Genomic DNA, 14,053 nt, shown 5'->3' on the forward strand with positions numbered 1-14,053 from the left:
AGCGGGGGAGGCGCCGGCTGTGAGACAGGGAAGGCGCGCTCCCCTGGCATGCACTTAACCCCTGGGACGCCGCAGCGCTACCGCTCTGCCGCGGTCCTGCTGTCCCAGGGGGTTAGTGGAAGCGCAGGTTCTTACCTGGCTCCACGCTGCAGCCAGTCCCCAGGGAGCCCCCAGCCTGGGGACTCTGGACCATGTATCAGCGGGGACCCACCGTGGGACCCCGCTGCTTACCTGCTGACCCCCTTAAATCCGGCCATGGTCCTAAACATCTGGGGTCACCGCTAGCTGTGACCCCAGATGCCTACCAGCATCCCCGGATCGGTACCGGCGTTCTGGTACCGGCGGGGGTGTAGGGAAGACAGCATGGACGTCAGGACTGACTGTCCATGCTGTACTTCCAGATGTGCATCCACAGCTGCATTGAAGAAAACTTCAGGGGATCTTCATGGCCCCCCTCTAACAGGTGCATCCGACTCCGGCCAGGCACCAAACTAAACTGAGATGCCTTGGCTCGGGGGCGGGGTATAGGAGGGGGACCCTAGTGCATCCTATGGTGCCCGATGTCTGACGTCATCACCTATACCCCAAGGTATCCTGTGGATACCCTATGGACCCTGAAGTAGAAAAAAATATTTTCACTCCTGCTGGAACGTTGGTCCGCATCAATTGGTTGCACAATCTTTGAATAACAGTTGCGGATCTATAGTGAGGGCAGGGCGTGTGAGGTGCACCTGGGCCCCTGGATCCAGGGGGCCCACACTGCATCCATTTCAGCCACCGTGTCCGGTCTCGCCTGCTCTTTTCTTCTGACGATATCTTCAGAAATATTGCACTGGCGCCATGTTTCTGAAGTAATCACCGAAAATATGGTGGCGGTGCCATATTTCCGAAGGTAATGCTGGAACTTCCAACATCTGCACATGGGCACCCTCCAGTCCTAAAATGCCCCTGTTAAATACATTCCGTTCATCATTAGGCTAATGGGCCATGATTAGGGAGGCCAATCCCGGGATCAGGATCGGCGGGATCCCGGGATTTTGGTTTAAAATAGTCGAGATTTGAATCCCGGAATTGGAGCTTCCAATCCTAGGATTTCGGGATTAACGATCGCATGCGCCATTTAGTTTCTTTTTATGTCGGGCAGCGCTGAGCACCTGCAGCTCTCACCCCGGACTCCTATATACTGGTGCTACATGCCTGTGTATTCAGTATGGCTGGTTCATCTCGTCCCTGTTATTTCTTACACATTTTCCATTCTCACTACTACACACCGATCACTGCAAATAACAATTATGTTCTATGCTCGTCATTAGTGACATTGGGAGGGAGGGGGAGATGTACTAATCCTTGGAGAAAGAAAGTGGAGAGAGCTTAAGAACCTACCAATCAGTGTCTAACGTGGCAGATATAAAGTACTAACCAATCAGATCCTGTCATTTTTCAAACACTGTGCTGATTGGTTGGTATTTAATATCTCTTCACTTTATCTCTCTCCAAGGCTCGATACATCTCCCCCTGAATCTCTCCAAGTTTCGATATATACAGGCAACCATTGCGAACACTTCTCCAAACACACTGGCCGCCACAATACCCAATTATATTCTGTGCTTGTCATTAATGCCGTTAGCTATATAGGTGCAGGAATACAGGCAGCCACTGAGATCTCCACAGGTGTGTTACTATATGAATGATATCTGACCAGGGACAAGGTGCATGAATCATCCTCCTTATCCGCAGTGACTCAGGGTCACTCAGCCTCCACTGACACATTGTATAAGAATTTATCCATTATATTTATTATGATTGCTTTCTGGTGGAAGCCTCTCAGTGTGGCCTCAGTGATGGCGGAAGGGCTTTCATGGGGTAGAGGCAACACCATCTAGATTGCACAGGTCTAACCTGGGCAATGCCAATCTACTGCACTTTAATGGCAGCTGAAGTGTTCCTAAACCTATATTTCCCTATATATAAAAAGCATTATATACAAACACAATTTAGCGTGTCACTGGCCCTTTAAGGCATAAGTGGTGACATCAGAACCTGTAAGCAGTGTTATGTCATAAAGGGCATTGTCAGGTGACTGTTAAGAACCCTGCTGGCTGGCAATTCTGTACCACTGTCTGCCTGTAAGCCTACAGAGCAGCAGGGGTTTTCGTCAGTGAATTATTTACAATTTCCCAGAGAAATGAGAGAATTGGCCACGTATAGTCGTGGTTCTATACCATCAAGGAGCCCAGCTTGTAGCTCCACATTATTTTCATCCAGCCAGGACAGCTGCAGAACAAGTCCATATGCCATCATGAAGGGCACACATGGAGAGGAGAAACCTAGAAAGCCATATAGCCTAGGTGAGGACCTCTATGACTATACGGAGAAGGCAGCAAATAGAATCTACGCCAGGCTGCTACCTAACTCAGCTTCCAAACAGTCGTCCAACGTGAGCCATCAGGAACAGTGCTCTGCACAAAGACATGGCATCAAAGCACAGCCATCTAGAGACTCTGCTGGTGATGGCTGTAGTAGGGCAACACTGGGCGAACCACCAGCATGTCCACTGCTCATTACTAAATTGACGTTATTGCCACAGATGAATCCAAGAAAAACATTTGGACCAGTGTATCATGCCTCAGATGTGAAACTCTCCCATCTCCCTCCATCGAGGAGCCCAGCATGTAGCTCTGCATCAACAAGTCCATTTTCATCCAGGCCGGACAGCTGTACAAGTCCATATGCCACCATGAAGGACACACATGTAGAGGGGAAACATGTCTCACCTAGAAAGCCATATAACCTAGGTGAGGATTTCTACGACTATAAAAAGAAGGCAGAAAATAGAATCTACGCCAGGCTGTTACACAACTCAGCCTCCAAACAGCCGTCTAACATGGGCCGGCAGGAACAGTGCCCTGCACAAAGACACGGCATCAAAGCACAGCCATATAGAGACTCTGCCGATGATGGCTGTAGCTGGGCAACCCTGGGCAAACTACCAGCATCTCCACTGCTCGTTAGTAAATTGCCGATATTGCCACAGATGAACCGGAGCACAAGATCTGAACCAGCTCCTGCCTTAAATCCGAAACCCTCCCGTCTCCAGGCGCTGAAGCCAAGAAAGACATCTGATGCTCCGGCTCCTAAACGGAAGACCAGAGGCGCCCTTAGGGGGAAGGTTTCCTGTATCCCAGCACCTCCCACACACCTGAATTAGGGCTGCTTTGTGGTTGAGGGAGTAGAAGTCCAATCAAGTCCTCCCGTATCCCACAGCTGACTCTCATAAACAAATCTGCTGCAGGTGCTTCCACATCCTAACTGAAGACCACCTGTATCCCACGGCTGAAGCCAAGTTCCTGCCACCAAAGTGACTGCTTCCCGTGTCCCACAGCTGCAGCAATTATCTGTATTTAGAGACAATTATAAATAAAATTCTGTTTGAATCTATTATTTATGTTGTGTCATAATCTGCTGGGATAGGGCAGCTGTGAGAGGTCTGGGGGCTTTTACCCAGGTTCCAAAGCAGGGTGACATCAACTCCAGGGAAGGTGCAGTAATATCTGTGTGAGGAGAACGTCTTTATTTTCTGGGCTTGGAACTTAGGAATGACTGGAAGGTTGGGTGGGTCCGTTATTTCCCTCCCCCTCTCTTTTATTCCAATATTATTGTGTTATTGTACCTGTCCTGTATAAACAAGCACCTGTACCATATGTGTTATTGTACCTGTACTGTATAAACTATCAAGTGTCACCATATTGTGCCCAATATACATTAATGGGGCTCATGTAGAGTTGAACACAAGTTACATAAGAATTGCTCTTATGTTGCGGCCACTCCGACCATTTATCTGTATCGTCTGCATAGAAAGCACTGGCTCATGTAATAACAACCAATCAGACGCTGGTGGGATTAAAGTAGCTGCTGTAAATATACTTCCCATGGTCTTTTAGAGCATAATAATATTATTGTTTCTGGTGCACTACAACCCCCAGATATGGAGAGAGCAAAGCGCAGGTCTCCAGGGGTGAGTAGAAGCTATATCACATACAGGGGCCCATTTATTAATGATAGCATTTGTATGCAATCTGGGCACAGGCAGCTGATAGAATGTAATTACCCGGAGTGTATATAGCAGGGGTGGCCGACCGCAGACACTCAACCAGCCGATCGCGTTGGCCCGTCCCTGTCCAACAGCATTCAGCAGCGTCCAATAAAAAATTGGAGTTCCTCGTTCTCAGACAGGTCAGTATTCTGTAGGGGGCTGGGGCAATTTAATGTATATATTTTTTTTATGTGAGGGCCAATAGGTGTATATGTTTTTTTTTCCCCTCTGGTGGGCCAATGTGTGATTTTAGCAGGACAGTCCCCATGCCCCTTGCTGTGAGGTCACGCCCACATTTTTGCACACCACTCCCCTTTTTCACGCTTGTGAGCAAATGTAGATACTCGGTAGATTACAAAATATTTTTAGCTTTAAATGTAGATCCCAGAGTACAAAATTCTGGCCACCCCTGGTCTATAGGATGCGCCAGGTACTCGCTGGTCACGTAACCTGGGCTGCACTGTAACTAAAATTAAATACGTTTTTCTAAAATGAAATACGTGATAAAAATTTGTTAAAAAATTAATACAATTTCTGAATAAATAATGCACATCGGAGAATCAGACGTTTCATAGTGCATGAAGAGTAATGCATCAACACACATGACTAGTCTATGGCCTTATACACTGAGCGTCCAGCCCCTCACACACTGAGGGGTAAATTTACTTAGATGCCGTTTGTCAAATTCACCGATCATAAGTGGCTTTGACTGATGATTTTAAAACGGCAATAGAGATACATGCTAAACAAGGCTTGTCTGGCATTTATTTCTATTGCCGTTTTAAATAAAGGCGCTGATTATGAAGACCAATCTTGGGATCGGGATCGATTGGATACCGGGATTTTGGCCCAAAATTGGTGGGATATGAATCCCGGTATTGGAGCTTCCAATCCCGGGATTTCGGGACTAATGATCGCATGCGCTATTTCGTTTTTTGATATGCCGGGTAGCACTGAGCACTTGAAGCACTCACCCGGGAGCTTTGCGCAGTGTGACATCACACTGCGCAGCCCCACTTCGGCCCGCCCCTTTAGCCGCACTGCCGGCCCCATTGTCCAACTCAATCCCAGTAATCCCGGGATTGAGCGTTTTTCAATCCCGAATCCTGGGATTGAAATAACAACCCGGGATTGGCCTCTCTAGCTATGATCTCTGAATAAACATAACTGTAAATGATAGTTAGGTATATATTCTGTAATCCCACCAAACTGCTCATTGTTTTATTCTTTAATGTCCTGATTTCCTGACGTTTTCTACTGTACTGTTTTGAGCCACAATAAATATATTTTTGAAAGACAAAAAGGAATTTAACTGCAAATAGACGTATTCAGCATCAGCAATCGGGTGCATGAGATGAAAGCATTTTAGGGGGAAGAACTACCTCCTCACTACAGCCTACAGGTAAGTGGCTCATACATTTCCGTCTCTCTGTGGCAGTTCAGCCGCTCACCTGCTTGTGCCATGGTGCAGCACAGTAAGGGCTGCAGCATGGGTAGAATGAGATGTTCCTCTGCCAGCTGAGGGTGATCCCGTGCCATCTTCAGGAAAGTTTCAGTAGCGACTCTTTGAAACTGACGTGCTGTCAGCGTGTCCTGGATGTGTAGTAAGTCCAGGATCTGGGAACGACAGAAGAAAATAAATTTGCATTTACCACCCCGGTGTTTCCAACACTAGTCTGAAAGGAACCTCATCACTAAACTGCATTATAAGGGCGATATTCAATTGTTTTCGCAGTCCGTATCTCCCGTCTAAAGTGACGAGAGATCACGGGGCGCTATTCAATTGTTACTGCTTTTTTGCGCTGATCGCGCCCAAAGGGTCGGGTTTAGCCACATAAATCGGCTTCCCCCGACCAAAGTGCTGGGCGCGATCGCGAAAAGTGCAGTTTGGACGCCCAAACAGGTCATTTTTCGCCTATTTCGGCTCGCACCCCCCTGGGGCTGCGAGCTGAAATGGAGTGCTGCCAGCTGATCGCGCCCGACAGGAGCAACAATTGAGTTCCGCCCTTAATGTTTTAATGCAGAAATTGGATACTACAGCTATCACTTGGGGGCACGGGAGTTAGTCAATCTGAAATACTTTGCACTGCTGATAAATTTAGTATGCTGCGATTGGCTACAGGTTGATCTAGCACAGTTCCTCTGCTGCCTTGTTCTGAGGAATGAAAGCAATAGGGGCGCCAGACACAGCCAGCAACAGCTGCATGCAGTACAATGTAAAATGGTTTCCTCAAATGTCTGAGCAGGCTTGTGCACAGTGGTACTCCCCAAAATCAGGGTGACAGTGAGCACTTATGGGGCCTGGTTCTGAGTCAGACGCAAGAGCATTTGTGGACAGATGTCACGAATTTCAGCATACTGCGAATGCGCCAAAGAAAGAATATCGCCGGCTAAGCCGGATCAGGCAGACGTTCACTGAAGGACATCGGCAGTGCGGACGGATTGATCTGCCAGTAGAGAAACCACACTAGAAATGGGCCTATCTGAACAGTGACCATGCCCAGTTTCATAGGAGTGTCGTAGGCGGGTAAGCCGGCCTCAATACGTGACCGTAGCGTGCAGACACAGCCTGTTTTTAAAGGATCTTTTGAACGTGGGCACATTGTCACGATACTAGTGACAGCGACTCCGGCTGTGGATGTAAAAACAGTGGGCGGGATAAGCTTCTCCGTGCAGTCGTTCAGAATTTGCTGAACACACTGGCGGACTCTCACATTAGAGTAAGTAGGAAGTCGCGGGCGAATGAAAACAGCAGCCGCCGATGAGTTCCGCTCAGAACCAGGCCCATGTTCTCTACTAACCAATAACTAAGAATAAAAGACAAATACGGCAATTTTTGGCAGTGACCAATAGTGACAGTTCCGTGGTCTGTTACCTGTGGGCAGACCTTCTGGTAATATTCTTCCACGGTCAGTGACTGCTGCGGACAGGATGCCAGGATCTTGGCTACGGCATCACACTTCTTCCAATTGCTGGCAGCAGCTTCCGCTTCGCGTCCCCCAGCTGCACCCACTGTAATATAAGAGAGTCCGCTCCTTACCTGGTGTTGCAAAAAATCACCAATTGCCCATTTTTTGGCTCTAAGGAAGCGGATTGTATGCAGAACACAAGGCGCCTCCTGCAGCTTTTGCATATTTTCCATCTCTGAATCAGGCCCAATGACATGAAACATGGGGTAAGGAAATCCAAATGAGCTCCCAATAAAAGAGATGTGGGGGGGGGACTTAGTATATGAGGTAGTGGAATAACATTTGTAGTTTCAAGTGGGGAAACACGTTTATTCGATACAGGCACAGTGCTAGTTCCTGGCTCTGTGTAATTTGTGATTACAGCATTAGTTCTGAATAGCTGATGATCACAGGCAGAGTGCTGGTTCCTGGCTCTGGGCAATTGCTGAGTTATTGGTGATTACAGGCACTGTGTTTGATCCTGGCAATTGCTGCTTAAAGATACTGTGCTAGTTCCTGGCTCTGGGCAATTGGTGATTGCAGACACTGTGCTAGTTCCTGGCTCTGGGCAATTGGTGATTGCAGACACTGTGCTAGTTCCTGGCTCTGGGCAATTGGTGATTGCAGACACTGTGCTAGTTCCTGGCTCTGAGTAATTGGTGATTGCAGACACTGCTAATTCCTGGCTCTGGGCAATTGCCGCTTGCAGACACTAAGCTGTTTCCTGGCTCTGAGTTATTGGTGATTACAGGCACTGTGTTGGATCCTGGCAATTGCTGCTTGAAGATACTGTGCTAGTTCCTGGCTCTGGGCAATTGGTGATTGCAGACACTGTGCTAGTTCCTAGCTCTGGGCAATTGGTGATTCAGACACTATGCTAGTTCCTGGCTCCGGGCAATTGGTGATTGCAGACACTGTGCTAGTTCCTGGCTTTGGACAATTGCTGATTGCAGACACTGTGCTAGTTCCTGGCATCGGGCAACTGGTGATAGCAGACACTGTGCTAGTTCCTGGCTTTGGACAATTGCTGATTGCAGACACTGTGCTAGTTCCTGGCTCTGGGCAATTGGTGATTGCAGACACTGTGCTAGTTCCTGGCTCTGGGCAATTGGTGATTGCAGACACTGTGCTAGTTCCTGGCATCGGGCAATTGGTGATTGCAGACACTGTACTAGTTCCTGGCTTTGGACAATTGCTGCTTGTAGACACTATGCTAGTTCCTGGCACTGGACAACTGATGATTACAGACACTGGGCTAGTTCCTGGCTTTGGACAATCACTGACACTGTGCTGGCATCGGCCAATCCCTTAAGCGCAATAAAGCATTTCTAATATTAAACCAACCTCCAGCTCCTTCTAGGATCCCGCGCACCACAGACTGGACCCCATGTGGCCTCATAAGTCGCTCAGTCAGCAGCTGCCCACAGAGACGGCGCAGCCAGGCAGGAGCCGGGGCACGCTGCACTGTGGCTGCAACACCAGAAGGACGGGGACCCTGGAAATAGGGTAGGAATCAGTGTCTGCAGTCAAGTCATATAGAGCTAATGTGTTCTTTCTTTACCAAAGACGATTAACAAACCCTGACAATGAAGATAAAGAAAGTAAACCTGAAACATGCACCTAAATGGATATGAAGACAACCGGTAAACGTTAAATGTGGAACCTTTGGAACCTGCGGTTATTCTTTCCTGCCTAGGGTGTCGCTCTCTGCTCTGGTGCTTCTAGCACACTCATTAAATAAGGTCCTTGAGGATGCATTTGCAGAAACAGAACTAGGACGGCTTGTGTGTGACTACATGAATCTGTATTGCATTAGTGAAATAATTGTCAGAATGAATACTATACTTTCTCAATACAAAATAAAAAAATATCATCCACTGACTGCAACTCCACAAATAAGATATTATTAGAAAAAAAAGACATCACAAATGTCTATTCTAAAAAATAGCAATTAAAAGAAACAAACACACTAAAGAAAAAGTTACTAAAAAAAAACTATTAAAGTAGTAAACGGTTAACTGGACACAGCTCTAAACAGAAAGAACACTGGTGGGAATCTATCAAACCTTCAACAGTGGAGAAGTTCTCCACGGCAACCAATCAGCTTCAAGCTAGCATTGATTAGGCAGAGTCTATAAAATAATAGGTGGATGCTGATTGGTTGCTATAAGCAGCTTCTCCTCTGTAGATGGCTTGATACATTCCCCCCTATATTAGATAAGACTGGACTACAGTCATATAGAAATTGTACCTGTCTGGGTCTCCCCTGCAAGACCAGCAGCTCTCTGATGACCAGCGGCTGGTATAACTGATCCAGGAGACCCCTCAGAGCCTCCTTACATTGGCTCCTCTCGCTCTCCGTCAGATTCTTGGAAAAAAAAAAGAGAAAAAAAGAAAAGCTATTGGAGCGATACAGACATAGAATATAAACATTTAATGTATTTTAGTTGTTCATTCCAGGCCAGTGTTGTATGCGATCCAAGGGAACAGGAAACGGACAACATAAAGTAATCATATACACCGTCACCGCCCATGGTGGCTCCAGCAATGTATTCTACCTTCAGTCTCCCCTCTGTGCCCGGATCGCAGTTTGCTTTGGTCGGGCAGTATCCCAGCTGGCACAGCCCAGCCATGAGGTCCCCAAGATGCTGAGTAAAGAGTATAGTCCCCAGTGACGAATGGCCAGACACCTCCAATAGAGCAGTGCAGGAGATGTACAGCCTGCGGGTACAAACTTGGGGCAGGTCACATGACGCCATTGAGCACACGAGGGCTCCAAATGTGGAACGATGTTTCAAGGGGAGGCCAATCCCGGGCAGTAGATATGGGCAGATTCCCAGAGACACAACAAACTGCAGAACAGACTGGACGGTCTTCTGCTGAGCAATGCTAAGTGTGTCTGGGCTCAGCGCTGGGGCAGCCTCAGGAGTCCTCAGGTTGGGTTTCGGGGGCTGGAAAGAGGCAGCCAACTGAGTCATACACTCCTTAAGAGAGAGGAGTAAGAGCAGAGCTTCTGACGTGAACTTCCATGATGGATCTGCGGGGATTTCCGAGCCTCCTTCCAGCCATGTGGCCGCCCGGGAGACCCTGGCCCTCAGGATCCGTAGTTCCTCCCATTTAGGAGCCGTTTGAAGTTCCTCCTGCAGGCAGGACACATTGAGCTGCAATGTACTGAGTAAGGCAACTTGTTCATCGGTACCATGAGCGACTGACCCAGCATCTGTAATAAATACATTACACATATAGATCAGAATACACTGGCACTTCATGTATTACATAGAAGCTAGTATACTAACATTAACACCACAATTCATTTCTCAGCGATGTAAGCAAACATTACAGAGACACATCTCTGATTTTCCTGTGCACCCCGATGGGCTGAGAAGGAAAATTTGTGAAGCTTGTGGCCGTGAGTTGACAAGGAAATGGTCCGAACGCTGGCAACTTCTGACAGTCGCTAGTGACTAAATTGCCCCCATAGTAACTACAAAAAAAACATTTTCTATTTTGGTTTGAAAATAATAAATATATAACAATAGTTTAAATGGACTTAGGACCTCATTCAGATCCGCTCGCAAAATGCGAGCGCTCGCTCTGAATGAGGGCGGCCGCTTTTCTTTTGAAAGGCGGCCTCCTGGCCGCTCGCTAAGCTGTGGGTTACCACCCACAGCCTTAGCGAGTGACTTGCTGATGGTCGAGACCATCGGGGCTTGCGACGAGACCCTTGGGGTCGGGTCTCATCTACCGAAAGCCCCAGGCAGCTTCCTGCTCTAACAGAGCAGGAAGCTCCCTACTGACATCCCTGGTGATGTCAGTAGGGCCGCCTACAAACGGCAGGCGTTCCTGAAGGAATGTTTGTCTGGCCACCGTTTGTCTGGCCACCCCCCCACCACACCTACAAAACGGGGCGAGCTATCGATCGACATCGACAGCCGCCCCTTTTGTAGCGAGCCCCGTAGTGAGAGAATATCTCTCTCGCTCCGGGGCTTGCGCACGCGCCGTGCCCCACCATCGACCCGCTTGCGAGCGGGTCTGAATGAGGTCCTTAGTTTCACTAGAAAAGAAAAATAATTGTTATTCTTTCTTAGTAACGCATTCTACTAACTACTAAGTCGAATGCGTTACTAAGAAAGAATAACAATTATTTTTCATTTCTAGTGAAACTAACCTCAAACGTCTGGCTTGTTGTAGACCAGCACTCCAGCATATGTGTACAACACACAGATGTGTCCTAGTGCCCAATTATCACTCTACACATATACACAACGGTGCAATATACAGTCGTGCATATCTTGCACTTGTAGCCCCCCATTTAGGGTCGGACATCAGTAGAGTCCGGATTGATCTTTGGTATATGCCTGGTATTGATACATTGTGATCATCATTTGAAAAGGGGTTGGGTATCTGACTGGCCGTCGGGATTCCCGTGCCGGTAATGTAAGCGTCGGCATCCCGACTGCCGCTGAACGTATCCCTCTGAAAAATAATCGATCGCTTGGAATATTGATAACCTGCACATGCGAGCGGGAGACTAGCTTCTTCCATCACAGACCGCAGCAAGGGTGAAGTAGTAATGTGAGGGACTCTGGGGGTCATTCAGACCCGGTCGCAAGCACCGATGTGCTCGCAACCGTGTTGACGGGTAGCCCTGCGCACGTGTAGCGGCCGCACTGCGTGTGCGCAAGCCCCGGAGCGAGAGTGAAACTCTCTCGCTCCGGTGCTCGCTACAAAAGGGGCGGCTGTCAATGTTGATCGACAGCTCGCCCCGTTTTGTAGGCGGGCCGGGAAAGCTCCCTGGGGCTTGCGAGTGCCCAGACCTTGGGGTCTGGTCGCAAGCCCCGATGGTCGCGATGGTCTTGACCATCGCGACCATCACCCTGGTCGCTCGCTAAGCTGTGAGTGGTAACCCACAGCTTAGCTTGCGACCAGGAGGCCGCACAAAAAAAAAAAAGAAGCGCCCGCCCTCATTCAGAGAGAGCGATCGCTTCTTGCGACCGCCTCTGATTGATCTGAGCAGCCTGGGAGGCACTTGAACAACTTCTGGTGAAGGGTTATCATTTAAAAGCACAGGGTTGGAGTGGTTTTTAGCAACAGGAGTCATTTACCTGGTCACTGCTGCATGGGAACACAGACACCACATGCCTGGCACAAGTATGTACCCTAGTAATACAATATTACCTTGTCACTGCGGCATGGGAAGACAGACACCACATGCCTGGCACAAGTATATACCCTAGTAATACAATATTACCTTATCACTGCTGTATGGGAACACAGACACCACATGCCTGGCACAAGTATGTACCCTAGTAATACAATATTACCTTATCACTGCTGTATGGGAACACAGACACCACATGCCTGGCACAAGTATATACCCTAGTAATACAATATTACCTTATCACTGCTGTATGGGAACACAGACACCACATGCCTGGCACAAGTATGTACCCTAGTAATACAATATTACCTTTGTGCTGAATGACAAGAGAGCTGCAAATGGCTGGCAGTGTTACAAGGACAGGCAGATGTAACTGCAAAGGAATCTTATCAGTGTACTGGCAGCCTATACAGTGTGTGTACATACTAAATGGGCCATGTTAAAGGGAATAGTAACTTTTTTTAATTTAAATGTTTGCAGGAAATCGGGCAAGAGTAGAGAAGTAATACTGAAGTCTGCATAGGGGCAAATGTATTCATCCAGACGATAAATCTAATTACCTTTATCAAACCGAAACTGCACCAAGTATAAACCCCAAACACTGACATATTTGAATTATCGATCTTTGATGTCCAAACCTACCCACCTTGTGCTTGGAGAGGCGGAACAGCTACGCTATTGTGCAAGCACAGTACAGGCAAGGCGTGCAGATGTGGAATATGAAGTGACCAGATGCAGAAAATATGCCAACGTTTCATTTTTAAGCCCCTAAGCCCCATATTTTATTCCCAGAGATAAGCGGGCACCAAGTTCAGCTGCGCTCACCCTCGAGAATTACAGTACAACAATACAGCACATTTTCCTGCACACCTCTATGGGATAGAAGGAAAAATTGGGATGCCGGTGGCTGCGGGGTGCCAGGGAAATGGTAGGAACACCGGCACCTCGCAGTTAAGTGAATTGCACCCTTCATGTCTAAAGCAGGTATTCCGTGAAGGACACTATAATGGATTTACATAAATGATACAATCTCTGCTCTATCTAGGATCAGGTGACGTCTTCAATATGGAGGGCACCCCCTCTGTACAATCCACCACGTTTTGTTCTTCTAATGTTTACTTTTTTAACTAAAACTGGTTTCCATTTCCTCTCATTTGCTGTTATATGACCAGTAATATTTATTTTACACAAACTTTATAGATCCAGAAAAATCCTAAAGCAAAGACATGACAGTATATTAGTATAGATGGCACGTGATTATACAGGGGGGTGTCTGTCACACAACACAGAGGCCAGGTCAGACATACAGCATCTTTTTGCACTGAATTATAATAATGCATCTGTGTACAGGATAAACAGCAGTAGGGCTGGACTGTGGGATACTATGGAACTACAGGACCCAGCATGCTCTGACGCCAGTAGCATGCTGGGAGATGTAGTTCCACCCCAGCTCTGGGACTGCAGGCGGCCTCAGCTTTCTCCCAGCCTCTGCTCACCTTTTGGAGTAATCAATACTTTCAGCGCCTCAATCACCGTCCCAACGTTCAAGTTGGCTGCCATCTTTCTACACCCAACACACGGCGCAGGTGTATTACGTCATCATGACGCGAATCCTGTGGAAAGCAGCCATATTGCGCGTGGCAAGGTGTGGCATGCTCTCTCTCACTGTGTGGATGGAACAACTGAGTCTGAGTGTGATTTTTGCGAGTATCACTGGGGGTTGGGGGGGTGGAAATGATTTCATAGCTTCAAAATGTGCACATATCAGCATGCTGAGGTCAAATACAAATTAAAAGATAATATTTTACTAACATTAATATAATGTGCTGTAATACTGCAAGCAACCAGTCA

The 14,053-nt window shown here is 47.7% G+C and overlaps 1 protein-coding gene across 2 annotated transcripts in view; it reads right to left on the bottom strand.

Annotated features, from left to right (window-relative positions):
- The window catches only part of LOC148502732 (transport and Golgi organization protein 6 homolog), a 110,289-nt gene extending 96,484 nt beyond the window's left edge, over positions 1–13,805 (bottom strand). For both annotated transcript variants that reach the window (XM_088449379.1, XM_088449380.1), the window contains exons 1-6: positions 13,699–13,805; positions 9,600–10,261; positions 9,293–9,409; positions 8,386–8,536; positions 6,969–7,105; positions 5,545–5,710 (exon numbers count right to left, since the gene is read on the bottom strand). In XM_088449379.1, coding sequence (XP_088305505.1) covers positions 5,545–5,710; positions 6,969–7,105; positions 8,386–8,536; positions 9,293–9,409; positions 9,600–10,261; positions 13,699–13,762 — 1,297 coding nt within the window. In that variant the 5' untranslated portion in view covers positions 13,763–13,805. The remainder of the gene's footprint in view (positions 1–5,544; positions 5,711–6,968; positions 7,106–8,385; positions 8,537–9,292; positions 9,410–9,599; positions 10,262–13,698) is intronic.
- Positions 13,806–14,053: the final 248 nt, after the last annotated feature.

The sequence above is a fragment of the Taudactylus pleione genome, unplaced genomic scaffold (assembly GCF_031769625.1).
Source record: "Taudactylus pleione unplaced genomic scaffold, aTauple2 ptg000484l, whole genome shotgun sequence".
NCBI classification, from domain to species: Eukaryota; Metazoa; Chordata; class Amphibia; order Anura; family Myobatrachidae; genus Taudactylus; species Taudactylus pleione.